Source organism: Ambystoma mexicanum, chromosome 8, assembly GCF_040938575.1.
Source record: "Ambystoma mexicanum isolate Mex_15411 chromosome 8, UKY_AmexF1_1, whole genome shotgun sequence".
Classification (NCBI taxonomy): domain Eukaryota; kingdom Metazoa; phylum Chordata; class Amphibia; order Caudata; family Ambystomatidae; genus Ambystoma; species Ambystoma mexicanum.
The window spans coordinates 632560320-632588225 of NC_090929.1; the positions used below are offsets into that span (position 1 = coordinate 632560320).

A 27906-nucleotide genomic window follows, 5' to 3' on the forward strand; every position below is an offset into this window, starting at 1 on the left:
TTCCGAAAAGCTGCAGTAAAGGAAAAGAAGGTGGCTAGGGCCAGGGACGTCAAGTAGAGGTCACCAGAGGTCGCAACTGCAACCTCTGAGGTCTCCCTTGCGACCTCTGTGGTTTCCGTTGCGACCTTAAAAAAAATGTTAAAAAATTAAAACTTTTTTTTTTGTAATGCACGCTCCTGGCCTGTGGCCAGCACCATGTGGCTCTTTACTTCTGGAGTGGCTGGCTTTCTTGTTCAGGCCTCTTAAAAATAAGAAGAAAAATAAGAACAGGAGTGCCACAAGTCTTACACTTTCAGCACTGAACCTAAATAAGAAAGAATAGGAATACCAAATAATGTGTCTTTCTAGAATTCTATACAATATTTGCTAGACTCATTAAAGGTTTATTTCAGGCACACTTCAGGGGGTGAGTCACCGATTTAGTCTGTTCTTAAACGCCTCAACTTAGCCTTTTATCCTTCTGAGGTCGATAAATGAGTACCAACAGAGGTTGGGTGACATTGAGTGTATATTTTTTCTATATAAAGCGCTTAAACGTAAGTTTCCGCGATATCACTTTGGGGTGGGGTCAAATGACATCACTTTCTGGGATGTCATCAGGGGTCAAGGGTCGTGTGATGTCACTTCCGCTACCCCTGGCATATTGGTGAAATGACGTCCCTGGCTAGGGCAGGGGAGTGCTTCTATTGGGGCTGTATGGCAAATAATGTAACCATTACTACGAGAGTAATTGGGATTTCCACACGATGTAAATTTGCTGTTAACTGTTGATTTTAACACTGTATTGTATTACCCTTCCGTGATGACTAATAAAAAAGAAATCTCAAATAAAAAAATTAACTGTTCCCTTTTGTTTTCAACCAGAGAGTCCTTACTGTTTTAGTCACCTTCCTTTGTGTGTTCATGAACCACGTGTGAATCCATTTCCTAATCACTTGTTTTTGTTGTTATTGTCTTGTGGTTGTGGGCCCTGCATCTGCCTCACAGACACAGCCACAGCAAGGGGTTAACTGAGGTGGGAGAGTGAACGGGGTACTGCAATGAAAGAGGAGAGCAGGCAGGTCTGACCAGACGGTTTTCCTTGGCCCAAGGGACAGGAAGAAGAGGACGAGGCAGAGCTGATTATGGAGGGGTTGCCATGTCACAGGGGAAGGAGAGTAGGAGGAAGCACAACCTGTGTAGGGCGTTGTTGTGCTAGAGGTGGTGAATTTGTTTTGGAAGGTCTGGATGGCAATAGTTGACATGATACAGGAGGAGGACATCTTAGCTTTTTCAGATACACTAGACCTGTTGCTGTGCACTATTTTAATCAACAGCACAGTTGGAGAGGGCATGGTGGTAATACAGGAACAGAATGCAGCAGAGGTCTTGGACTGCCTGGAGACAGTGAGAGGCTGCAGGTGATTGTGCGCAGGAGAAGATGGAAGAGCACCAGCGGAAAGTGACATAGGTGGCCAATTTCTGACTTTTCTATTTACTCTTAGCACCTCAGGGTTTGGCCCCAGGTTGCTAATAGAAATAATCACCAAATCCATGGGCTGTAACTGTCATAAAGGTCATGGAACTCTTGTTAAAGGCCATAGCTGTGGTGAGGTCTATTAGCATGGGCTTCGGGCTATTACTACCTGGTACAGTCTGTGGAATTGATGATTATTCATTAATCAGAACACTGCAATGTTGCCAGTTCCATTGCAGACAATACAGCAGCAAAGAACACTAAGACCGAACGAAGAGAAGTGAGGGCTTTAACAGAGCCCCGGGGCAATAACCGACCAGTAATGCCCCACCTCAACCCGAGGGTCATATTGCAAGTAGCGACACGTTTTACTGGGGTACTAATTGCACTTTTTCTCGAGTTGAGAAAAGTTAAGCAACATAAATGGCCCCTGGGGATCTGGGAGAAGGGACTACATGTTGTCCCTTCTCCCTTTCCATGGCAGCCATTTAAACCAATGCCGAAAACAAAGTAAACAAAAACATGGCCACCATGGAAAGGGCGAAAGGACTACACGTAGTCCCTTTTCTCTTTCCATGGCAGCCAGTCACGTAAAGCACTCTGGAAGCCGCAGAAGATCAGAGCCTTCTCAGACAGGTAAGGCCAAGGCGAGGGCCATTGAGATTGCATTTTACAAGCTCATTGACCCTTGCCGGGTACTAATGGCTGCCATAAATCTTCTGGCCTGACAATCCATTGTTTCGGCTGTGTCTTTCTGTGTTTTAAACAGAACATTCTACTCTTTTTTGGTGGACTATTCCAGTAACATTAACATCCAGCTTCTTGGGCTATTACAAGATGGTAACATCTCTTGACCTTCGATACATTTTGTCTGAAGCCATTTCCTTAAAGTAACGGCTCTTGGAACGCAGCATTTAATCTCAATTAATACACTGATTCTATTATATCCCAGCCCTGCTTATTTAAATGGAGGCTTCCCAACTATTATGGTGAGCTGTCCTGAGTGGTCTATGAATGTGGACTTGGAACACCTTACATTCACTGTTCAAACATTAGGATGATATTGCACTGGTATTGCTGATCCGATTCCCAAATAGTCAGTTACAAAATTTAGCTCACTGGCCTTATGATAATCTTTAGAAATTTAGAAAAGTGGAGATGAGGAGAAATGTTTGGCAATTTTTTTTACTGCTTGCATAATAGTTTGAATACAGATAGTGAGCAACTGCAAACGATCAACTCTGTGGGCCTCATTACAACCCTGGCGTTGGACCATGGTGCTATTAGCACCATGGTCCATGCCGGATTCCGCCATGGTGGATGGCGGATTTACCGCCCAATTCCAAGGTTGGCGGGGCGGTAAATCCCCATTCACCATGGCCCCTTCCCCATTCCCATTTTTGGCCCATAGGGCTCAATGGGAATGGGGAAGGTGCTAATTACGGCACCGTAAATTACGGTGCCGTAATTAGCACCAAGGTCCCTTAGCGGGTTGGACTTTAACGCCTGCAAAAAGCAGGCGTTAAAGTGTGAATCGGGCGTTAAGGGTTTAACGGCGCCGCAGCCTTTTACGGTGCCGTTAACCCCTTAACGCCAGGGTTGTAATGAGGCCCTGTGTCTAAATCTGAACGACTGGGAGATCTGATGGAAATGTTCAATAGAGAGAAAACATTGTTGCTGCAAGGGTGCACTCAACACCTTTAAGTCAGTATTGGCAGGATTAAATGAAGACATACATTGCATTTGATGTCTGATAGTCTAATTAATCTGCCAAATGTACTGATTTTCAATAATATTTCTCAACATTCTTTTTTTCTTTTTTTATTCTCATTAAATGGTGATGGAAAAATCAATGAACAGCACTGGGTCTCTCTTGAAGGCAGGATCCACTTTAAGGTGGCTTGCTTTACTCTCAAGGTTGTTCCTGCAAAAACCCTGTGTCATCAGCAGGACGAAGGAGACTGAGGAGCCGGATTATTTCTAGCTTGAGGTTCCAAGGGCCCAACATGTCTTAACTTTGAAGTGCTCCTACTCTGTTGAGGAAACAACACTTTGCTGCACATGTTTGTGGAGAACTCAGCGGTCAACTCTGGAGAGCGAGTGCAATCAAACTGAATATTCACTTATGAAAGGCTTGCTCTGTTCACTGGTGCCAGGAACGATACAAACAAACTTGACAGATCGTTTTCTATCAGAATTTCCATGCTCCCAACTTCAGGTGTGCCCATTTTATTGTCACAACATCCTCTAGCTATGGGATGTCAGGGCAAGGTTGACTAAAGGAGCATTGATGTGTAAGGGCCCTTGAGTTTGCAGATCTTTAACACAGACAAATTACCAGGCCTAATGTAGTGTCTTAATCCCAATGTTTCACAGGGGATATTCAAATACAATATAAATCCTTTTAAACCTGGCATGTGTGAGACATGAGGGGTCATAAATAGCCGTTCTTTCAGGGAGCAAATCTGCCCTTTTTCCAGAAAGGCCACCATTATGTCATCCATCAAAGCCCCATTGTTAATATTTTACCCAATAGCAGATCCACTTTTAGTTCCCCGTTCAGCTCACAACCTTCATTAGTACCATGTATTTTGTACTTGTATTTGTATTTTGTATTTCTATTTGTAATGTGCAAACCTGGGCAGAATTAACTTGATCTGGGCATAACTGATAATGAGTCATGTACCGAATAAGAGTAAAAAAAGATGTAGACAATAAAAAGCTTGGTCTTTAGAGCTTTACGAAGAGGGAAAGGTGTATTGATTGAGTGTAGGTAAACCAGAAGTGACCTCCATAGACGAGGTCTCAGGGCAGAAAAGTGCTTGCCTCCCTGCAACACATATCCGGTTCTTGAAACAACCAGTAGATATTGGCTAGCGAGTGAAGGGTACAAGATGGTTGACACTCCTAAATTAGTTTTGAAAGGTAAGGTGGTGCTAAACCGTGCAAGCATTTGAACACTAAGCACATTATTTGAAACATTATTCTCTGTTTCACTGGCAACCAGCGCAGAGATAAGTGCAATTGCGAAATCAAGGCATATTTGGTTAGATGAAAAATACCAGTGTGACTGCAGCATTTTGTGCAGCCTACAGGCACAACAAATATTGCTGCAGTATTTCAGCAAGGATCGCATAAGCATATTCCAGCTTGGAGTTTGTCAGTTTGCCGACAACAGTTGGATGATCAATTGAGTAGATTGTAAGGGTTGCCCTCAGAGCTCTGCACTCTAAAATAGCTCACCTCTTTAAAAGAAGTGAATGCATGTTGTCATTAAATCAAGTTTTTTTCTCAACGGCCATTGGGAGAGGGGCTAGGCAACTCCTTGGAGATTGAACTATCCTATTCCCTCCTCACCCACAGAACAGATACAGTATATATGCATGTCCAGGACACTTTACACGCTCCCATTTCTCTCATGTTCCCTTACAAGTCATACCCAATACAAATGCATTGGCCCTATACAAGGAAATCTAATCTCCACATTCCCATTGGCTGCCTTTCACTCCAGCACCATCCCCATGAATACAGAATGTTTATGACATTGCAAATGCAAGCCCAACCCTCTTCTTGGGTTTCTTCCTGCAAGATATACATTCCTAACATGGCATACAATACATTTTTACTACATCTTTCATTTAATCACAGACCTGTAATGCTAAATCTGACACACATGGTTTATATATGAACACTTTTGTATGGGGCTCGGAGAGCTAATAAAGAAACTCCTTTGATCAGGCACTAACTCATTTCCCCGTGCACTATGACACTCTAGATATTTATTCTTGGCGTTTCTCTCGCCTTTCCATCGTGCACAGCCATCAATTCACTTCATGTGGCCTCTGTTCCCATCATAATCTGTTTCTTGCTAACCCACTTAACTTTGTTATAGTCCGGCAGTAATCTTCGCTTCCCAGTCGCTTTGTTATAAATGTAGCCACTAACCCCAGATTGACAGTACCAGGTGGCTGAAGCTTCGCTGACCACTGCTTAACATTTTTCCAGGGCCATAACCCTGGGCCCATTCTATTTATAGCTCCAAATAGCCGTTCCCATGTGGTTTCAGCTGCCCCCCTGCCAATCTCACGGCCAGCCAGGTCAAACAAAAATCTGTGCCCGTTTATTTTCATATACGGGTGCTAAAAACCTACTGCATGTGAAAACGTTTGTTTTTAAATCTCATTGTGTTAAGTCGCACAATTTGTTCCCATATTATATTCACACAGTTTTATGTTGCTACATGTATGCAAATCTAAAATATATCACACTAGACACAAAATAACACTAAAATTAACCGTTGACAAATCTCTATTAACTATTCTAGACACATGCAAAACTGCAACATTATAACAATATTTCATCCATTCTTAAGGTTAATATGGTGTGCATTTTGTAAACTTCTCTCCTCTATTTGAATACAATTGATCTACCCCAACAAGATAAAAGGCACAGCAGTTGGTAAGTGGAGGAGTCTATATAAGATAGAGTTAACTATCTTCCCACATGAGCTTCACAGCCCAGATTGGATTGCCAATAGCAATCACAATTCTTAACGTTAGGGACAAAGCAGGTCGGGAGCACAACAATAGGAGGTGAAGATGGCAATCTGAGTTGATCATTAAGAATATCATCAGGCCCAAATAATATATCCTCAGTCTTTGAAGTTGAAGTTAATTGTGGACCATCCAATGGTTAACTTCGTGCATAGACCAAGATGTTTTGAAAAGATTCTGTGGCATTATTGACACGAAGATAAATCTGTGTTATCAGAGTATGAATCATAATGAAGACTGAAGTGAGATAAGAGACATCAGATGGTGAATGTATAAAGTAAAAAGCAGCTGTGACAAGGAGGAGCCCTGGGGCACACTGCAATGTACAGGAAGTGGGTCAGATAGACAACCTCCAACCTCTTTGAGTGCGACTCTCTAGAAACAAATGAAACCACGCCAAGGCCTGTGAGGATACACAAGCGATTTCTGATAATCTAAGCAGTAAAAAGTCATGCTTGATGGTATTGAATGCTGTAGACAGATCTAGCATAACAAGCAGTATGCAAGTGCCTTTGTCCGCAAAGTTCAGAATGTCATCTGAAACTGCCAGAAGAACTGTCTCAGTCCCATGTACTAGACGGAAGCCGGACTGAGCAAATCTATAAGATGATGTTCTTCAATATGATTCGGTAATTGCAATATGACTGCCTTTTGAGGGTCTTTTGCAGGCCAGGCTAATCCTGCTATTTGTCAGTAGTTCTTCATTTTCCCTGACTCTAGTGAAGGTTTCTTAACCAATGGCATCACAGTAGAGGATTTCAAAAGACCGGGGCCTACCCCTTGAGAAAGGGACAAATCCACAAAGACTTGGATGAAGTCAGCTGAGTGTAAAGTGTGTCTAGCAGCTCAGCAGATGGTATGGTATCACAGAGACAAATAATGGTTTTCAGAGCATTAAGAAGTGAAACTATAAGATCAAAAGGAACATGTGAAAAATCAAAAGTGGGAGGATTGGGCTTAAAGACAGAGAAAGGCTAAATAGGCGAGGGAGCTAGTTCCACATTGTGCATTTGAATCTGAATGGATTTGATTTTGTCATAGAAGAAATAGTGTGCCATAGTGATTGTCATAGATGAAGAGCTGCAAAATCTGATGATAACACTGAACAACTCATGTGGTTTGTTAGATGCATTATCGATCTAGTTTTTCAAATAGGTAGATTTTGCTAAACAAATAACCTTTTTTTAACAATTTGGCAACAGAAAGAAATGAAAGTCCCTATGCTTCATCCAGTTCTTTTTCAACTCTAGGGTAGTCTTGTCGTAAATATTTAGTATGTTGTGAACCAACAGTGTTTATGCTTCTTGTTTCTTTTTTTGCTTGAAGAGGGGCAAAGGAGTTGCAAACATTCTGTAGATTAGTTACATTAGAGGAGAGGAAGGTTTCAAATTCTAATTCCTGAATGGGGGGTGTCAATGCCAAACATAGATCGTGTATGGTGCTAGCAGAGAGATCTTTAACTCTGCAAGACACCAGTCACTCTGATACACAACCAGCGCAATGGAATTGATGCCTGATGCAGTCACATGTAAACATCCTAACAAAGTTCTTGGACCAAATGACCAGAATATTATTGAGATATTCTTTACCATCCCCTCAGCATATGATTAGGTCAAGACAATTTCCTAACCAATGTCATTGAGAGGCCACTAGAGACTGTGGTTCTCAAGCTCAGGCAATTTGATGGAATGCATATTATCTAAAGCATTATACCAAATATTATAATTGCCAATTAAAAGCAATTAAATCATCCCTCACATCCCCCCTAATCACAGCAATTACTTATTTCCTCTCATCCGCCCACCGTACCATGTCCTACTATCACCCCTCCACCTGTACCTCAATGTCAGGGATGTTATCTATCAGCTGCCAGGCGATGTCGGTGCAGCCCTGTTGGATGGCATCTGAAGGCATCTCGCCATCAGAGTACCAGTTCCTGTCTGCAGTGTGTGCATATGATGCTGCCGGGGTAGCGTGCTGGACTCTGGTAGTTGTTACGACTCCCACAGACTTCCCTATAGTGAACATAGACAGAAGGTCAGATTAATAAGGGATGTTTGTAATATAGGTACAAGATACAGGTGGGGTGTCCTGGGCAAGCGGGGAGTACACAGAATGTTTGTAATTAACAGTTTCCTGAAGAAAGAAAATGATGGCTTTTGTTGGCAAAATGTGAATGGATCACTGTGAGACCAGTGTTTCCCTCTAAGCCCCAATAAGATTTGACAAGGCCCACGGGTGATCCTCTTTCAGCTCCCTGGCACTCCTGTACAGACAATGCATAATGAAATGTCAAACAAGTGGTTTGCAAGAACATCTGGTTCATGATTGGGTAGGCAGACAGAACACTCTGGCTGTACACTGAAAAAATGGATGGCCTTTATCAGACTACAGCATAACACCTGTTCAATTACAATAAATGACCAAGGTATTAGTAGGATATTAGAAACAAAAACATAACCATTGAAAACATATCACACAGCATACTTGGATTTTTTAAAGTGCTAAAGCTGTAAATGACCGTTAAACATTAACAAACATGGGTTTAGATTTTCATGACAGGAGTATCTCACCATGGAATCTGCTCATGCAAAAACAGTTGTGAGTTGCTTTTCCTGACCACAATGGGAATGGATAAGTCAGAATAATTTTCAAGCAAGGAGTCAGTCTCTCTTCAAATGCGGATACTCCATAGTGAATTAGCTTGGTCTCATACCGAGATGTAATACTCACAGTCCAGAATATAAAGGACAGTCAGTGGAAAGTCAAGGTTTTCACTTAAATGGCAGCAGAGCTTTTGCTGGACATCATGGTGATCCAGCAATATCTTAATCAATGGTCCATATCAATCTGTACAGTAAGACTGAACATGGGCTGAGATGGACATGTTTAACTCATTGCAGAACTACTCTTTACCTGCTGTATAGGATCCAGACAACAGGACATTGCTTGACACAATGACAGCATCCAATTTGGCTTAATGATAGTTTAGGAAACAACCAGAGTAGTAGAGTGGCATACCTTTCATCAAGTATTTCAAGTGACAGGTGGTCCCGCCCCTTTTATCATGCCCTGAACCCCTATATATTTGATTGAACCCCTACATCCCCAAAAAAGTGTATTTACATATTATATAAAGTCGAACAGAGTCCCGCTCCAGTATATATGACATTTGATATATATGTTTCTGAATCCCTATACATTTAATTGAATCCCAATACATGTAATCACCCCCTAAAAAATGTTATATACATGTTATATAAATCTGATATGAATTTGATAAGAACTACGCTGTAGTGCATATACAAATTTGATATAGAGTTATCTGAATGCAAATGCAATTAAATGATATTTTATTTATATTGCGCTCATAAACAAGTGTTTCAGAGCATGACCAGGCAAAGATAGGGGAACAGGGGAGTACAAAAACAACAATCTTACTAGGCCCATTGACATTAAGAGCGCGCAAGTGCATGGGAAAGGGAAAATGGGGAAAGTGCACGGAAGGGGGAGATGTGGAAAGTGCGGAACAGAGGAGAGAACAGAATAATATTAATAAGTAAAATAAATAAATAAATTAAAGCGATAAAAGGTGGTAGTTCAGCCAGAAAGTGGCAAGTGCTAGGTTAGTCAGATAGGGGTTATGTGATAGTGCAGAGTAAAAGTGGGTGGGGGACTGTATGGGTACAGATAAAGACCCTAGTGCAAGTGGTGGCCCAGAGGCAATGCAGGAGGGTGGCAGGGTGAGCAGGCTCCTGGGCCCGGGGGACAGAGAGTGGCAAGGCGCACAGTGCCAAGAGAGAGAACAGATCAACAGGGGAGAAGAGGGGAAAAGGAAGAGCCAAATAGGAATTTCTTGAGGTGCTTCCGGAACCAGAGATGGTTCTACTCAAGTTTCAAGGTGACAGAGAGGCTGTTCCAAAGGGAGGCCCCAGCCGAAGACAACAGAGATCTACCCCTGGCATGTTTCTTTGAAAAATGGCTGACCCTGAGGGAGTTAGAAGTAGAGGAGCGAAGGGCTTGAGGGGAAGGTATTTACGGAGGGATAGTTGAAGGTATTTTGGACTCAGGCCCCAGAAAGCCTTGTGGACAATGCAGAGAGTTTTAACTGTAATCCTTGCATCCACTGGGAGCCAATGGAGGGATTTCAGAGCTGGAGATATACCATCCCAGGGCTTAAGGCCAAGGACAAGTCTTGCAGTCCTGTTCTAGATTAGGTGCAAAGGGCAGAGAGTGGAGGCAGGTAGATTTAGAAAGAGGCTACTACAGTAGTCCAATCTGGAGAGAACCAGAGATTGGGAGACAGTGAGCTTCTTAGGGAAGGAGAGGAAAGGCAGAGTACCTCTGAGGAGGTGCATTAAGAAGTTTAATTTTTTAGACACGTCAGAGATGTGTGATGAGAAGGACAGTGTAGAGTCAAAGATAACACTGAGGTTCTTTGCTTTGAAGATGGGGGTCGGAGGAGGGCCAAGGGAGGCCAGCCAGAGAGTGAGGGGAAAGGATGGTAAAGGTGTACCAATGAAGAGGATCTCTGTCTTGTTGGCATTTAGACCAAGATCATTGGTGGCACACACATTTTTAATGGTGATTAGGCAATCAGAGATAAGATAAGGAAAGGAGATGAGGTGGCTGAAGGAAGCCTGAAAATGAGTTGGGTGTCATCAGCATACCACTGGAAATTTGAGCAGAAAATTTCAATGCAGTAGGCGAGAGTTGCCAGGTATTGGTTGAAAAGCCAGGGCGAGTGGTTAGACCCCTGGGGAACACCACAGGTAGAGAGGGAGATAGAAGATATGAAGGACGCAAGTTGTACCTGGGAGGGTCGATCAGAGAGGGAAGAGGTCAGCCAGGCCAGAGCCTGCTCGGTGATGCCCAGGTTGTCACGGAGATGGTTGAGCAGGTTGGTATGGTTGACCGTATCGAAAGCAGAGGAGAGATCAGGTAGGATGAGGACAGAGGGAATGTAAGAGTCAAGGTTGTAAAGCAAGTCTTCGTGGATGTTCAGGAGAGCAGTTTCCGTGCTTCTGGTAGATCTGAAGCCAGAATGGCGGTCATGTAGAGAGCCAACAGAATCAGAAGGAAGGTTAAGCTGAGAGATGGCCAACTTTTCCAGGAAGTTACCCAGGAAGGGTGTAATTGAAATTGGGCTATAGCTAGCAGGACAGGAAGGATCAGCTGTGGATTTCTTGAGGAGAGGATGCACAAGGGAGTGCTTCAGGGGGAAGGGGAAATATCTAGAGGCAAAGGAGAGGTTGCAGAAATCGGCAAGGGCCGGAGCAAGGGTATCGATGATCCTTAATGGTTTTAGAGGAACAGTGATGGACTTGTTTTGATGAGGCTTTTATAGATTGGACTTGCCCAGCGACCTCATCGCGGGAAAAAAGAGGAAAGGAGGAGAATGGAGCAGAGGGGGTAGTTGAAGGAGGATCAGTAAGCAGAGAAGGAGAGGGCAGAGCAGGGGGAGTGGAGGAGAGTGTGCACAATGTCCTGGGTTTTAGAGATAAAGTGAGAGGCAAAGGCATTGCAAAGAGCCTAGGATGTGAGAGGAGGGGTGGAGACTGCAGCAGGATTGGCAAGCTCCTGAACCCCTATGAATTTAATTAAACCCCATTAAATTTGATGACCCCATTTAATAAGAACCCCAATAAATGTAATGTCCCCCTAAAAAATGCTATATACATTTGATATAAATTTGATAAGAACCCAATAAATGTAATACCCCCCCAAAAAAGTTATATACATTTGATATAAATTTGATAGGAACCCTAATAAATGTGATGTCCCCCAAATACATTTGACATAAATTCGATATAAATTTGATAGGAACCCTAATAAATGTGATGTCCCCCAAATACATTTGACATAAATTCGATATAAATTTGATAAGAACCCGATACATTTGATATAAACAATACAACTTTGATAGCGACCGTATCAGTTTGATATTGAACTATAAAATAAAGAAGCACACATACTATTGCTAGTTATCTGACACATTTCATAGCAATATTTAGCTATTTGATCGACAGCCTGCACATTTAGGATGTTATACATATTTACACACACTGTCTAGAACAGCTCACAGAAATATTTATATATTTCACAACAGATTGTTACTCTTTATATTGATACATAACTTCTATAACTGTTGTTATATATTATAGTTATATGATAGCTGTTAATAAATGTGTGTCTAGTGGTATTTAGAGAATAATGACATTGGCTGTAGGCACTTCTAATACATGTATTTTAGATGTTCCTGGGAGCAACAGAACAGGTAGTCGTTAACTTTTACATGTTGGGGTCCACTTAATAAAAAAACAGCTCGAGCTACATCGGAGAGTCATCGAAGGGTCGCATGAGACAGCACAATTTCCAACCATCGTACGGCATGTGGGCACAATCTGATCATCCTTAACAGGGCATTAACATAGCCTTTAAAAGCTGATTCGGTGTCATGGAGTCACACACAGACACATCAATTGAGTGGCCTGATTGTGATAACGATGAGCTGGACACTTTGAAGAGCAATGTCTTATCTGTGCTGGAACACATGTAGCAATAAAACACGATCACAGCCCCACTACAGGACAGCTCTACAAGACTTGACTGGTGCCTGAACCAGGGTCAAACCCTACAGTGAGAATATGTAAAAACAATATTCCTTGAAATAGCCACCAGGTCCAGCTGTGTGTTATTAATTTATAGTTGTTTAAAACCTCTGAAGACAGTTGATCTATAGACATGTTGAGATTGTATTTTTAAAATCCAAAACTTCTTCAACGATTACTTTGTCTTGTCCCATGGACGTTTGTGTTGTCTTGATATAATCATCCTGGTACGGGAATGACTGTTTTGATCGCCATTGCTCCCTTGGAACTGTCCTCTGGTAGTACATGCTGCTAGATGGATAAGGCACTTTGCATCATGTTCCGGCATCTCTTTTGAAATGAATTTTCTTACTGTACTCATGGCATAGGGGATGAGAGAGCAGACATAGAAGCTCTCATCAGATTCTCTCTCTCCCACCTTTTTCATGTCTTGGTACCACATATTATTCTCCAAGTGAGCCACAATATCAAGATAGGTATTTATCCCCTGGGTATCTTCTTCTGCATCCCTCCTGTGTTGTTTGACATGCCCAAATAGGTCAAATAAAGTATCATCATTTGCACTTATACTGGGAAAGATCACAGTTGTCGTGTTTTCAATTAAACCAACAGAATGATAAAGACTTTGAAAGGTAAGATACAGAAATAAAAGGAGAATGCACATACAAATGTATATCAGGCATAGGAGTCTGGAAAAACATTTTGTGTGCCACGCCATTTCTCTTTGAATTGCTAGTCTCCTTGCAACTGCATTTTCTGCCTCCTGAATCATGTTTAATTAAATTATTTGACTCACATTCGCAGTTGCACAATTTGCTCAATTATTGCAAATAAAAGCCTTCTTATAATTGGCCCATTATTTGGGTCATGAAGAAACTTGAGAATATTAACATATCTCCTAACAAGTGTAGGGTATGACTGGAGTATAAAAAAAACTGCAACTACAAGCGTATGTGTATCACTATCAGCTGATGTCATGTGTTTATTCTTAAAATAGATATGCTCCTCGAAATGAATCTGGGTATTGATCTCTCGTCCAATTTCTAATAAGGAATTGGTGCTTGAGCATAAGGTCGATATAATTTTACTTTTTCAAAGAGTGTCTAAAAAGCTCTGGAATTCTCTGCAAGTCCATGCACTTCCTACTACATTTTTAAGGAGTATCAAATGAATTCCAGTCCAAAAGACATTTTCAAGTCATACACTGTGTTATTATCCTTCTTCCTGGTCATCAAATGAGTCTGCACATGCAGCAATTCTTTTTCTTGTCTTGCTTCCTGGTCAGCAAGTACAGGAGGGAGGGTCTCACCTTTGTAGATTTTTAGATTTCCTAAATGTAACTAAGCCCTACTTCCAGCCACCCTAACTGCAGTAGGGAAACCTCTTCTACACAAAAAGGACAGTTACATCTTGGCTCAGGCCACCTACGGTTACATTTTTTAATAAGCACTTGGTCACCAACATATAACTTCGGTGGTGATAATAATTCACTTGAATTGGTTACTGGACTGTCCTATGTTCCTTGACCCTTCCCTCCAATGCTTGTCTTGTTGTCTTGATCGGAAATGAAAGAAACACTGGTAATCATACATGTCAAATAATTGTGCATCTCATCACATTGAGTCTGCGCTACAATCTGGACATCACTCCTGACAGTAGATGAGGGTGTAAGGGGCATCCTGTTACTAGTTCATGGGGCGTAAGGTGATGTTCCGAACCAGGCTGATTTCGAAGTGCATACAAGGCTAAAGGTAGGCAATATAGCCATCCCTTTTCCAAAGTTAATCTGATATTTGCTATCCTTTCCTTAAGGAGGCCGCTGAGCCTCTCACATATACTGTTTGCTTGTGGGTGATAAACAGAAAAGAATTTATGTTTTATGCTCAACAGAAGCCCTATTTGTTCAAACAGCTCATTGACAAAGTGTGGCCTATTATCTGACCATAATACTTCACACACACCCCATTTTGCAAATACTTTGTGCACAAGAAACTGCGCTTTGCAAGTGGCATCAGGATGGGTACAAGGACCTGCCTCGATCCATCGAGCAAAGGGACACATCACCACTAACATATATCTATATCCTTTACATATCTGCAGCATTTCATCGTAGTCAATATGCAAATGCTGAAATGGGCCGTTTGGATGGGGTATTACTCCTCTGATTGTTTTTAGTGTATGTCCAGCTCAAAACCTCTGACACACAATGCAATTCACAAAGAACCGTGCAACGTGTTCCAATAAATTAGAAACAAACCAGTCCTCTGCAATGGTGGCAGCAAGACCTTCTCTGGTTATATGCACAGGGTAATGCAGCTGCTCAAGTGCGACTTTCCGTAATGCCACCGGCATCACTGGTTTTCAAGTGCTTTCCTGTCGCCATAGTGCTTTCTGGGGGATATTGGACACCCCTATGTCTCCATAGCTCCTGCTCTTCTTGTGGTGTCATACCCTGTATCTCTATTAGTTGGGTAATTGACAGCATATTAAATCCCTCTCACACCACCATGATTCTACTCAATATTTCTTTAACATTTTTGGTGTCAAACTCAACATTTCTGGGGAACATGCAACCCTTTTGCCTCCTACATCTGCGGCTTCATTTCTGGGAGAAATAAAGTCTGTTTGTTTTGTATGTGCTGCGCATTTTATGACCGCTATGACTACTGGGAGTTGTAGTGCCTTAATGAGCCAGTGCAATACAGATACATGTTGCACTGGAGTGCCGTCTGTGGGGAGATAACCCCTTCTTTTCCAACGTGACAGCCCTGTGAGTACAGTTGACATCACATAGCAGAGTCACTGTACAGCGTCACTTCCTGGTCCTTGTGTTTCTTGAGCGCACCAATAAGAGCTACCAATTCTGCCGCATGTGCTGAAAAATAGCACAGTAGTCTTGCACTCCCTCTGTCCTCATTCTCCTTGATCTCTCCTCTGCCTTTGACATGGTTAACCACAACATCCTGATCTCACGGCTTCGTAACACCTTGGGAATCACACGTCAGGCTCTGGTTTGGTTAACCTCTTTTCTCTCTGACCACCCATCCCAAGTTGAACTTGCTGTCTTTCTCTCGACTATCACCCTTTCAACCTGCAGTGTTCCACAAAGTTCTAACCTATCTTCCTGGTTCTTCAGCGCCTACATGGCTACCCTGACATGGGTGATTGCCAGTTTCACCTCTAATTTCCAGTGTTATGCAGATGATACACAACTATCCTTCAGGCTACCCTCAGCCACCTTCTCCTCCTCACTCATACCTGACTGTCTATCTGCTATTCAGTCCTGTTGTGCTGCAAACAACCTTGTTCTCAATGCCAGTAAAACTGAGATTGTTCACAGTGGAACACCTGCCCCTGCTTTCCCCCTCTTACTCTCGCCGGCCTCCCTTGGTCCTGCGCCTACCCCCACCTGTGAGGCCAAAAACCTTGGGGTCATCTTCGACTCCACTCTCTCCTTCTCCTCTGACATTTCCGACACCTCAAAAAAGTCTATCAACTACACTTCCTCAGGGGTACTCTACCTTTTCTCACTTTCCCTCAGCGGCTCATCGTCTCCAGAGCGCTGGTTCGCTCCAGGCTGGACTACTGCAACAGGCTCTTCCTCAATCTCACTGCTTCCACCTTGCGCCCTCTGCAACTGATCCAGAACCGCAACACTTATCTTTGGCCTCAAGCCCAGGGAGCACATTTCCCTGGCACTGAAATCCCTTCACTGGCTCCCTGTGGCTGTAAGGATCAAATTCAAGACCCTCTGCATTGTCCACAAAGCTTTCCGGGTCCAGAGACCTACTTACCTTCAACTTTGCTTTCTTAAATACTGCCTCGAGCCCTCCGCTCATCTACCTCAAACCTTCTGTGAGTGAGCCGGTTCTCCAAGCAGAGATTTAGAGGGCGATCCCTTTCCTCACCAGGTGCCTCCCTCTGGAACAGCCTCCCTGCCACCCTCCATCTTGAGTCTGATATTCTTAAATTCCAGGAACTCCTCAAGTCCTCACTCTTCTCCTCTTCCTTCTCTCTGACCCTACCCTACTAACCTAGCTCTCTGCTCTTCCTTCTCTCCCTCCTTTCCACACAGTTTACTGACTGGCCACCTGGTGTACCTCAGAGTCTCACAGGTTCCAGGCACCCCTGCTAGTCCTTCCGAACTTGCTTCAGGGCCCTGAACCCCACCCCCCGCTGCACTTGTAATAAAACTTTGAGCACTTCTCTCTCTCCGCACTTCACCAGTCTCTACCGACTGGGTGCATTTGGTCCCCTGCCCATCCCTTGCCCTTCCCACACTTGCATGATCTGTATGCTGCCCTGCCTGAAGAATGTTCTGTCTGTTCTCCCTTGTCTTCACCCCTTACTGTGCACTTGAAAAGAACGCAGAATCGCTGTCACGCCTATTTGCTCTATCTAAACTTTTAAATGTATCATATTCACCTAATCTGCCTGTGCAGACCATTATCAGTTCAGAAATACAAGGGCTCTAAGCAACTGTTGTTTTTTCCCCGTGTTCCCTCTCTCCTTGAGTGCTGTGAAGCACTTTCCTGTGTATAGGTGCTATATAAATAAACATTACCATACCAAACCATACCTCAAATTCCCCGATTAATCTGTGTTTTACAACTGTGGTTCCTGAAAGCCTCTCCCACTAGTTTGGTCAATTTTTGAAGAACCATCAATAAAGAGAATCTTCCCTACCATAATTAGCACAGTCATGCACATGATAACCTTCTTTTACAGGTTCAGCTATAAACGTGGCTGGGTGCACTATTTTACAATTTACAATTTTAATCGCTGGATTAGAAATCACACCTTCATGAGCAGAAGCTCTTTGTGTCAATGTACCTTTGGGTTTCTCTAAAATGGCAAATAAGGCATGCTCCATGTACAATGTTACAGCACAGCCCATGATGAAATGTGGGAGCAGCCAAACATTGTTCGCATGGGAAATGTCCTCTCATAACTGGATCTAAAATCCCACTGTAATATGCTAAAGGTTTATACCCTAGGGTTGTTCATCTAGAGAGTATTGCTGTCATTACTGACCCATTGTTGTGTGAAAACAAATAAAATTGTTTGCTATCATTGGGAATTCCTAAAACTGGAGCTGTACAGATTCCTCTTTTTAATTTCTCGAATCCTTCTTCTATTTCTTCAGTCTATTCTATCTTTTCTTTACCAACTTGTGCTTTCTTAAGCGCTTCAAAAAGTGATTTTGTATATGTGCTGTAGTCGAACACCCAGGCCATGCAATAATTGCATAAACCCAGAAATTGCTGCATTTGCCTCACTGTATTTGGCTTTAGTGTTTTCATGATAGCCTCAGCTCTTTCAGGTGTCACCTTCTTTCCTTCATGTGTAATTAACTGACGTATGTACAACACCACTTCCTGGCAATACTGTAATTTCTCCTTATCTACCTTGTATCTCTTGTCAGCCAATATAGTCATTAACTGAACAGAGTCTTGTCTACATTCATCCTCTGTTTCACTGCAGATTAATATGTCATCTACGTACTGAATTACCACAATGTTGAGTTCAATGTTGCCTCAATCCATCTGCAGGACCCTATTAAGAATTGACGGGGACTCACAATGCCGTTGAGATAAAAGAGTATGTTTTAGTCTCTTTTGTCTGAACCTAAGGGAAGTAAGGTCTTGTGAGTCTTTGCGCAATGGGATCGCAAATTATTTTTTTCAAATTGATCACTTTGAAGTATTTAGCTTTAACTGGGATGCTACACAATTTGTCGTAGGATTCGGCATTAATGGAATCTATGCTTCTACAATATGATTAAGAGGGTGCAAGTCCTGGATAAATCTACATGACCCTCCTATAGATATCTTAATTGGATACACCGCAGTATTGCAGGGCGACTCAGATGGCACTAGGATTCCCTGATTCATCAATGCTGAAATAGTCTTAAACATGCCTTCTTCAGCTTCTCGAGACATGGAGTACTGCTTCGCTCGGGGAAAAATTGCTCCTGGTTTAAGTTTTATTTTAACCTCCCTATTCCCTTCATTAGGCCTAGGTCATATGGGCCCATAGTCCAAAGGACACTTGGCACCTTTTATAAGTCTTCCTAAAAGAACGCTGGTCTTTGTCGAATCAGTGCCATTCGCTGTGGGACTTCCCTTTTCTCAATCTTTAGTATGTAATGCTTATAGAAAACACTACCTCATCATCTATACATTCATCACTTACCATTTATTCTTCTGTTATGTCAGTTAATCTGTATCCCTCTTCAAGAGCTATCACTGTTCTCCACGCTCTGCCTTCATCATCTACTCCTTCAAGCATTGCTATTTTCCCTCGTACTATAATTGCTTCCAGTTCTATAGGAATAGTCTACCCTTCTTCCTCATCCACAGGTACTTGTGGTCTAAATAAAAATTCATCAGGTATGCTCACAATTGCCCCTACTAATCCAGGTAGCCATGTTAATAAAATGCTCACCCCAGGCATGAACACTTCCGGATTTACCGGAACTCCTCGTAGAGCCACTTGACCTGCAAATGTCAGTATAAGCTCTCCTACATTTAAATAGTGTATTCCTTGAGTGGAGCACACTATTCCTTGATCAGAGAATGAAATCGGCATGTTAGGTTTTGTCATCAAATCTCTTCCCAGAGTGTTAACAGGCATTTGTCGCGAATATAACAAGGGGACAGACATGTCACATTCCCTTTTAGAAACAGGTAATTTATCAGTAAAAGGAACTAAATTCAAAGCTCCAGAGATCCCTTGAGCATTCATGGTAATACCTGATATTGGGCATTTTCCCTCCCTTATACAATAGCAAGTCACCCCCCAGTGTCTACAAGAAAAGAAAACGATTTGCCTCCTATCATCACATCGAACTTTGGATCCTCTTGGGGGTTTGGTGTTACTCATAGTACTGAACACATCAAGTCACGCTGTGACCTGTCCTATTGAGGGTACACATTCATCCCCGTCCAAGTGAAATGGTTCCGTCCAACCACAGTGACACCCCCTATTCTAGGTGTTAGTATTTGCCCTGTATCGCATTCTGTTATGTCTGCATAGGTGCTTGTTGCAATTGCCCTTGCGGTGGGTAAATTTGCACTGGCCCTTCTGCTGTGACTGCTGTGCTTGTGGCACCTGTATCTGATAAGATGTGTAATCCTGGGCAAAGCACTCTCGTGTTGTGTACTATATGGCAGTGGATAAGCTGTCCCCCCTCTTGAGGGTTGTCCATGTCAGACTCCAGTCTTCAGGCTCAGGAGTGGCACGAACCAACCATCCCCCCAGCAGTCTGGGCACTTGCAAGTCTGACCTTATTCAAGTTACCGAGACTCCAGCGGGGAAAGAGGGTTAGGGACTCGATGGTTGGATAGGTTCAATTGTAGGGTAACCGGTGAGAGGATTAGGTGAGGGGAAGTTGACAGGGAGGGGAACATCGGATAAAACATTTTACATACATTCACAAGAAACAGTGTACATATACAGCAGTGAGTCATAGAAGATGGAAATAGACTTAGCTCTGGGGTGAGTACTGGCCTCCTGCCTGCGTACTCTCAGGTGCGGTCATAATCTGTTACTTCACACACACACTTAGAACAACACTGGCCAGCATGAGCATGCAATTAGTTATTCACACCCCCATTGCGTATGCTAGCAGTTCAGAGTACTATTAGTTAGTAGTTAGTTTGTGCGCGGGTTAATTCTGTCAACCAACAATGCGGTGTCGCCGCATGGGGCCCCACACTGTACTGATGAAGCCACAGGGTCGATCCGCCTATAAACCAAGGAAGTGCGGTGTTGGCCGCACGTGGCTTGCAGCGGCTCGAGTACTCTGCTCTACGATATTCCCCCACCTGGCAATTGCCACTCAAATAACATGCACTGCGCTGGGTTCGGGATCTCCCCAAGGTTACACGCGCGATATGCCAGGTTCGCGGTGCAATGCCCGATCGTGACTTAGCTTTTCAGTGGCAAGGGGGTCAGTAACTGTGGGCGGAGTCCCCCTTGCGCGTGCCCCCAACTGCCTTCCTGGACCACAGTGGTGGCGTCACCATGCGTTCTCCCCTTATGACTGGAGTTCCCCTAGCACGAGCACTACTTAGCTTTTCTTGGCGAAAGGCCTGAATGGGAGCTCGTTGGGGCGTGGCCCCTCGTGCTGATCCCTGACCTCGGAGCTCTTCCGAACACGTCTTCACCAGCCGGGAGCTTAAGCACAAGCCCTGTGCTTGGGTTTTCTTGGTGCGCACGTGCGCACAAGTCCCGCCCCTCTTGGGCTTGGTCTTGTAGTTCTGTACCCAGGGGGATCTGGGTAGTGAAGTCTTTGCTGCCATTCTCCTGCAAATGGGACATAACAGTCTCCTGTGAGGAAGTAGTCTGTTTCTAGTGTTGCTAGCCCCTGCTAGCTTAGGAGTCTTTAGGTTTTGGTCCCCCTTTGGGTCCATACTGGAAGGATTTATGTCTTGCCTCCTGACAGTCTTCCCCCCCGCACAGAAGGACCTGGGTTTCGGTTTAGTTGGGTGATTCTGATGAAATTCGTTTATCAACCTGGCAGCATGCACGTTACTCTCGGGTTCCCAGGATCGCTCCTCCGGACCATACCCCACCCAATCTACCAGATAGTACAACCCATCTCATTTTCGTTGGGAATTCAGGATGGCCTTCACCTCATATTCCGGATAACCTTCAACTAGAATGGGGGGGTCGCGTAGTACGGATGGAAGGATCGGCTGGTTTCAATAATGACTCATGGAACGTGGGGTGTATTTTCATTTGACTGGGTAGGTTCAGCCTCACTGCCACTGGATTGATTATTGCGGTTATACTAAATGGCCCTAAGTACTGTGGTTGAAGCTTACGAGGACCCGGTAACTTAATGTTTCGCGTGGAGAGCCAAATTCGATCACCACATTTGTATTGGGGTCCCTTTCTACGCTTCTTGTCAGCGTACATTTTATAAGTACTCTTGGCCACTTCCAAATTTTGCTGTATTTTTGACCAGACTTGTTGTGCATGGACATGTCGTCCAAGTATAGTGGGTAGGTTGTCTTGTGGTGAGTTGACGGCCATGGACAATACCCTTGGATGATAGCCGTATACCCCATAAAAAGGTGTATACTTTGTTGACATGTGCACCATGTTATTATAGGCAATCTCTGCTAACCACACGTACTGGACCCAGGATGACTCTGCACTTGTGGTGTAACAACGCAGATACTCCTCTAATCCTTGATTTACCTTTTCCGTCTGTCCGTCTGTCTCTGGGTGATAACCGGAGGACAGACTCACATCCATTCCTATTAACTGGCAAAAAGCCTGCCAGAACCGTGAGGTGAATTGCGGACCACGATCGGTAATGACTCGTGTTGGTAATCCATGTAATCGTACTATGTTTTGCAAAAACAGTTCTGCTACTTCCCCTGCCGTGGGCACTCCCTTACATGGAATGAAGTGGCTCATTTTACTTAAGGAGTCGACTACCACTAGTATGGAAGTATAATCCTGAAGTGGCGGCAAATCCACGATTAAATCCATGGTGACTGTGTGCCATGGCGTGGGGGGAGTGGGTAAAGGTTGTAGGAAGCCTGCTGGCCTCTGATGACTTGCCTTTTGTCTGCCACATGTGTTACATTCAGCTGCATACACCCGCACATCACGGTGGAGAGTCGGCCACCAGTAGTGACGTGCGATATTTTGCTGAGTTTTGGCAACGCCCGGATGACCAGCGGTTACTGCATCATGACACCATTGTAACACCTCCTTTCTGAGTGTCACCGTGGGTAAATACAAGGCCTTATTATAATATGGAAGGCCATCTACGAGCGAATGCTTGGAACCCCTCGTGCTCCATTCTTGCAAGTCTCGGGCCGTCATAGCCTTTAAGACATCTTCAATGATGTTTGGCCTCCCTATTACTCCTATGATGCGTGTGGCTGGTATTAAGGGCAGCTGTTCAGTAGTTACTTTGGTTTCCGTCTCAGGGTAACGGGACAATATGTTTGCCTTTTTATTATCACTTCCGGGGTGATAGGTGATGAGGAAATCGAAATCAGCAAAGAACAAAGCCCAACGTAATTGTCATGGACTAAGAGTCTTAGCAGTCTTAATAAATTGCAGATTCCGATGACCGGTAATTACCATGATGGTATGATGTGCCCCCAGAAGGTAATGCCGCCACTCCTCAAACGCAGCTTTAACTGTCAACAGTTCACGGTCGGCAATAGTGTAGTGTGTCTCAGCCGGCAATAGTTTTCGAGAATAATAAGCTACCGGATGTAACAATCCGGTCTGTGGGTCTTGTTGTGAGAGTACCGCTCCAATAGTATAAGAGGAAGCATCTGTTTCCACAATGAATGCCTGAGCCAAGTCTGGATGCCGTAAAACAGGTACCGTGGTAAAGGCTTGCTTTAATCGTTGGAACCCCTGCTCAGCCGCACTGTCCCACTAAAAGGATTTCCCTTTTTGAAGTAGTTTGGTAATGGGTGTCACTAACTCAGAAAAGCCCTTAATAAAACGCCTATAAAAATTGGCGAATCCGAGAAAGGCTTGGACTTCCCTGACAGCAGTTGGGGCGGGCCAGTCTAGCACACCCTGTATCTTGCGCTGGTCCATTTGTACACCCCGAGGCGTCAGAAAATATCCCAAAAATTCAACTGCGGTACAATGAAATTCACATTTTTCAATTTTAGCAAATAGGCGATGTTCACTTAACCGCTGGAGAACTGCCTTGACATGTTTTACATGCTTGTGTTGATTCGTAGAATAGATCAAGATATCGTCTATGTAGACTATGGCAAATACATCCAGGTAACCACGCAATACCTCATCGAGGAAGTGCTGGAAGGCCGCGGGAGCATTACATAGACCAAAGGGCATCACCTGATACTCATACAGGCCGAATTTGGTTCTGAAAGCGGTTTTCCACTCATCTCCAGCCCGTACTCGTACCAGGTGATAAGCCCCACGCAGATCCAGTTTGATGTAGATGGTTGCCTTTCGTACCTGATCAAGTAACACCGGAATTAATGGTAATGGGTATCTGTTCTTGACTGTAATGCGATTAATTCTGCGTAATCTATACATGTTCTCAGATCTCCGGTCGTTTTCGGTATGAAGAAGAGGGGAGACGAAATTGGAGAATTAGAAGGTCTTATAAACCCGCTTTGCAAGTTGGTGTCTATGTACTCCTTCAGGTGACTTGTCTCGGCCTCAGTGAGTGCATACACCCGACTACACGATAACACTGCCCCGGGTTCGAGGTCAATTCGACAATCGAACGACCTGTGGGGTGGCAAGGTTTTGGCAGACTGTTTACTGAACACATCAGCATACTCCTTATATTCAGAAGGTAGGGTACTCAAATCAATATCTTCTGTAGCTATTGCTCCCACACTAATACCGGAATCCTCACCAGTCTGTGATTTGTGCGTCATAGGAATAGGAATACATTGCTTTATGCATTTCAGAGACGTGAAGGACACCTGCCCTGTTGACCAGACTACTTGAGGATCATGCCTACTAAACCAAGGGAGACCCAAAATTAGCCCGAACTGAGGTGCTACGATCAGGTCAAACTGGATTTTTTCCACATGAGTTTGTTGGCAACACAACGTCAGCGTCTGAGTGCTGTTAGTTACAGGACCAGAACACAAAGCAGTCCCATCAACTGCCCTCACAACCTCGGGGGTCTCTTTTCGACATAACGGGATTCCCAGTTTGCGAGCATAGGTAATATCGATGAAGTTTTCCGTGGCTCCTGAGTCCAAGAGGAGGGTTACAGGGATCTCACGACCCAGAAATCCCAAAACTCCAGACAGAGTAACATGCGGGGCAAAATTAACTAACCCGACCACAGGGGTAACTTCCACTACCTGGCTCGACTGTCCTACCCCTACAACTGCCGAGCCGAGGCGTTTCCCTGAGACTTTGGTTTTGTAGGACATTCTTTCACGAAATGCCCCATGGTGCCGCAATATAAACAGAGTCCCTCTTTCCGGCGGCGCTCTTTCTCCTCCTTAGTAAGCGGACCCTTAGTTGCGCCGATTTGCATCGGTTCATCCCTGGTTGATTTGTCAAGTGAACCTGCGGGACGTGGGGCTCGAGACTGATCCAACCAAGCAATAGGACGTGTGTCACCACGTCTCTTGTCCCCTCGACGCTCGGTCTGATGGTCTAACCGCAAGGCCAAGTCCACCATTGCGGAACAATCCCTGGGCTGTGGGTCCACTTGGGCAATGAGATCTTTAAGCTCATCTCTCAACCCCTGATAGAACAGAGACATCTGCTTCTCGCGTGGCCATTCAGCTTCCGCCACTAAGCGGTTAAACTGGGTCACATATGTGATCAATTCTCTATTTCCTTGACGTAAAGTTAAAAGTTCACGGTCTTTGCACATGGCTGCCGCCCTACGGTTAATATTTTTTACCAAACTCCATTTGGAACTCCTCCCAATCATAGAGGATCCCATCATCCCTTTGCACCAGAGGGTTTGCCCAGGCCGCTGCATCACCAGATAAATAGGAAATAACGAATGCAGTTCTTGCCTGAATGGCTCGAAACACTGCTGGCTTGGTCAGGAAATGGAGTTTGCACTGGGTGAGGAAAGTCTGATACTTTTGTGGATCTCGTGAGTATCGTTCAGCGGGAGCTAAGGGCACCACAGGTTCTGGGGATACGTGAACCTGAACGGGACTAGGGGCGCCTGCACCACCTGGAAGGGGAGAGGTCTGCGCTGCCAAACTGCGCACCTGAGTGGCCAAAACCGCATAATCCTGTCTATTGGCAGCGAGCTCGGCCTGCAATTCTTGCAGGACTTTAGTAAGGTCCTCCATGACCCGATTGGCCCGCACCACCCAGGAGTCTAGTACACTTGGGCTTGTGCTTCTGTCAGACTCCAGTCTTCAGGCTCAGGAGTGGCACGAACCAACCATCCCCCCAGCAGTCTGGGCACTTGCAAGTCTTACCTTATTCAAGTTACCGAGACTCCAGCGGGGAAAGAGGGTTAGGGACTCGATGGTTGGATAGGTTCAATTGTAGGGTAACCGGTGAGAGGATTAGGTGAGGGGAAGTGGACAGGGAGGGGAACATCGGATAAAACATTTAACATACATTCACAAGAAATAGTGTACATATACAGCAGTGAGTCATAGAAGATGGAAATAGACTTAGCTCTGGGGTGAGTACTGGCCTCCTGCCTGCGTACTCTCAGGTGCGGTCGTAATCTGGAGCGTATTACCGCTGCAAGAGAGCATGGAGTTACAACCTTGTGTGTTACTTCACACACACACACACACACTTAGAACAACACTGGCCAGCATGAGCATGCAATTAGTTATTCACACCCCCATTGCGTCTGCTAGCAGTTCAGAGTACTATTAGTTAGTAGTTAGTTTGTGCGCGGGTTAATTCTGTCAACCAACAACGCGGTGTCGCCGCATGGGGCCCCGCACTGTACTGATGAAGCCACAGGGTCGATCCGCCTATAAACCAAGGAAGTGCGGTGTTGGCCGCACGTGGCTTGCAGCGGCTTGAGCACTCTGCTCTACGATATTCCCCCACGTGGCAATTGCCAATCAAATAACATGCACTGCGCTGGGTTTGGGATCTCACCAGGGTTACACACGCGATATGCCAGGTTCGCGGTGCAATGCCCGATCTTGACTTAGCTTTTCAGTGGCAAGGGGGGCAGTAACTGCGGGCGGAGTCCCCCTTGCGCGTGCCCCCAACTGCCTTCCTGGACCACAGTGGTGGCATCACCATGCGTTCTCCCCTTAAGACTGGAGTTCCCCTAGTGCGAGCGCTACTTAGCTTTTCTTGGCGAGGGGCTAGAATGGGAGCTGGTTGGGGCGTGGCCCCTCGTGCTGATCCCCGACCTCGGAGCTCTTCCGAACACGTCTTCACCAGCCAGGAGCTTAAGCACAAGCCCCGTGCTTGGGTTTTCTTGGTGCGCATGCGCGCACAAGTCCCGCCCCTCTTGGGCTTGGTCTTGTAGTTCTGTACCCAGGGGGATCTGGGTAGTGAAGTCTTTGCTGCCATTCTCCTGCAAATGGGACATAACAGTCTCCTGTGAGGAAGTAGTCTGTTTCTAGTGTTGCTAGCCCCTGCTAACTTTGGAGTCTTTAGGTTTTGGTCCCCCTTTGGGTCCATACTGGAAGGATTTATGTCTTGCCTCCTGACAGTCCATTTTGTTGCATGTTTCCTCAGCTTTTATTTGCGCGCGCAATATGCCCTGTTCTCCCACAATTCCAACACGCTGGGGGTGGCTGTCTGGCCAACCCACCATTATATCCTCCCTGACTAGTCTGACTTCCCCCCTGGGCATTTCGAAATCCACCTTGGGTGTTCTGAAATGCACATCCTCTTCCTCTAAATCCTCCGGAACTCCTTCCTCACGGCCAAAACCCATACCCACTTTGATCCACTGGGTGTACATTATTCACCTGTGATGCACCCGTTATTTTCTTGCATTCCTCCTCCTTCCCCACGTGTCAAGACTGCCCCTTCTATAGCACATTTTGACAATTTCTTCTGAACTAACTTGGCTTCCTCAATCTTTCTGTTCACATCTTTCTTTCTAATCTTCTCTTGTAAAAATCATCAATAAGGCATGATAGTCAACTGTATCTCTGTGCACGGCTTCGTTTCCATTCCTTCTTGTTTTTTCATTTGTCTTTGTTCTTGTTCCGGCAATCCCTGACACAAGATTTGATAGAAGAGTGCCACTGTTTTTTCCCAAGGCTCATGCGTCTAAACCTGCCATTTCTCTTGAATATCCTGAATATAAGCAACAGGGTCTTCATCTTCCTTCATTTTACATGTCATAATTGCACTTATATCTGATGTATCAGGATACTGTACCCTGAGAGCCCTGCAAACATCTGACTTACAATTATTAAATGGTGCTCCATCATGCCCTGTGTTTTATGCTCTCGTACCCGCATATCCCGCTCATCTCCAAATGTCGTCAGCTCTCGCTCCGAGAATGGCTGCCAATAGAGCTTTTATGTCCCCTATGGCCAACGTATTTCACCCTGTCATTTTCTATAATTCATATATATGCACTTCCCAGCCCCGAAGCCAAACTAGGTAACTTGCATTTTATGGGATTCTTATCCATCTGAGGCCATGGAATATATTTCAGTCTTGCCCCTCCATTCTCTAGCAAGGGGAACTGTGAGAGCCCCATCCCATAATTGGACCCCATTATTCATTTACACAATGCAGGGCTAATTGTCCCTATTTGTCTTTGTGCTGGTAATGACCTTAACCTACTCACATAAGGTGAAGATTCACCTCTCTCACTACACAATCTTCT

The 27906-nt window shown here is 44.5% G+C and overlaps 1 protein-coding gene across 1 annotated transcript in view; it reads right to left on the bottom strand.

Moving 5' to 3' along the window:
• LOC138473638 (alkaline phosphatase-like) overlaps positions 1–27906 on the bottom strand; it is a 279429-nt gene that overhangs the window by 109752 nt on the left and 141771 nt on the right. The window contains exon 5 of the mRNA XM_069612170.1: positions 7849–8024. Coding sequence (XP_069468271.1) covers positions 7849–8024 — 176 coding nt within the window. The remainder of the gene's footprint in view (positions 1–7848; positions 8025–27906) is intronic.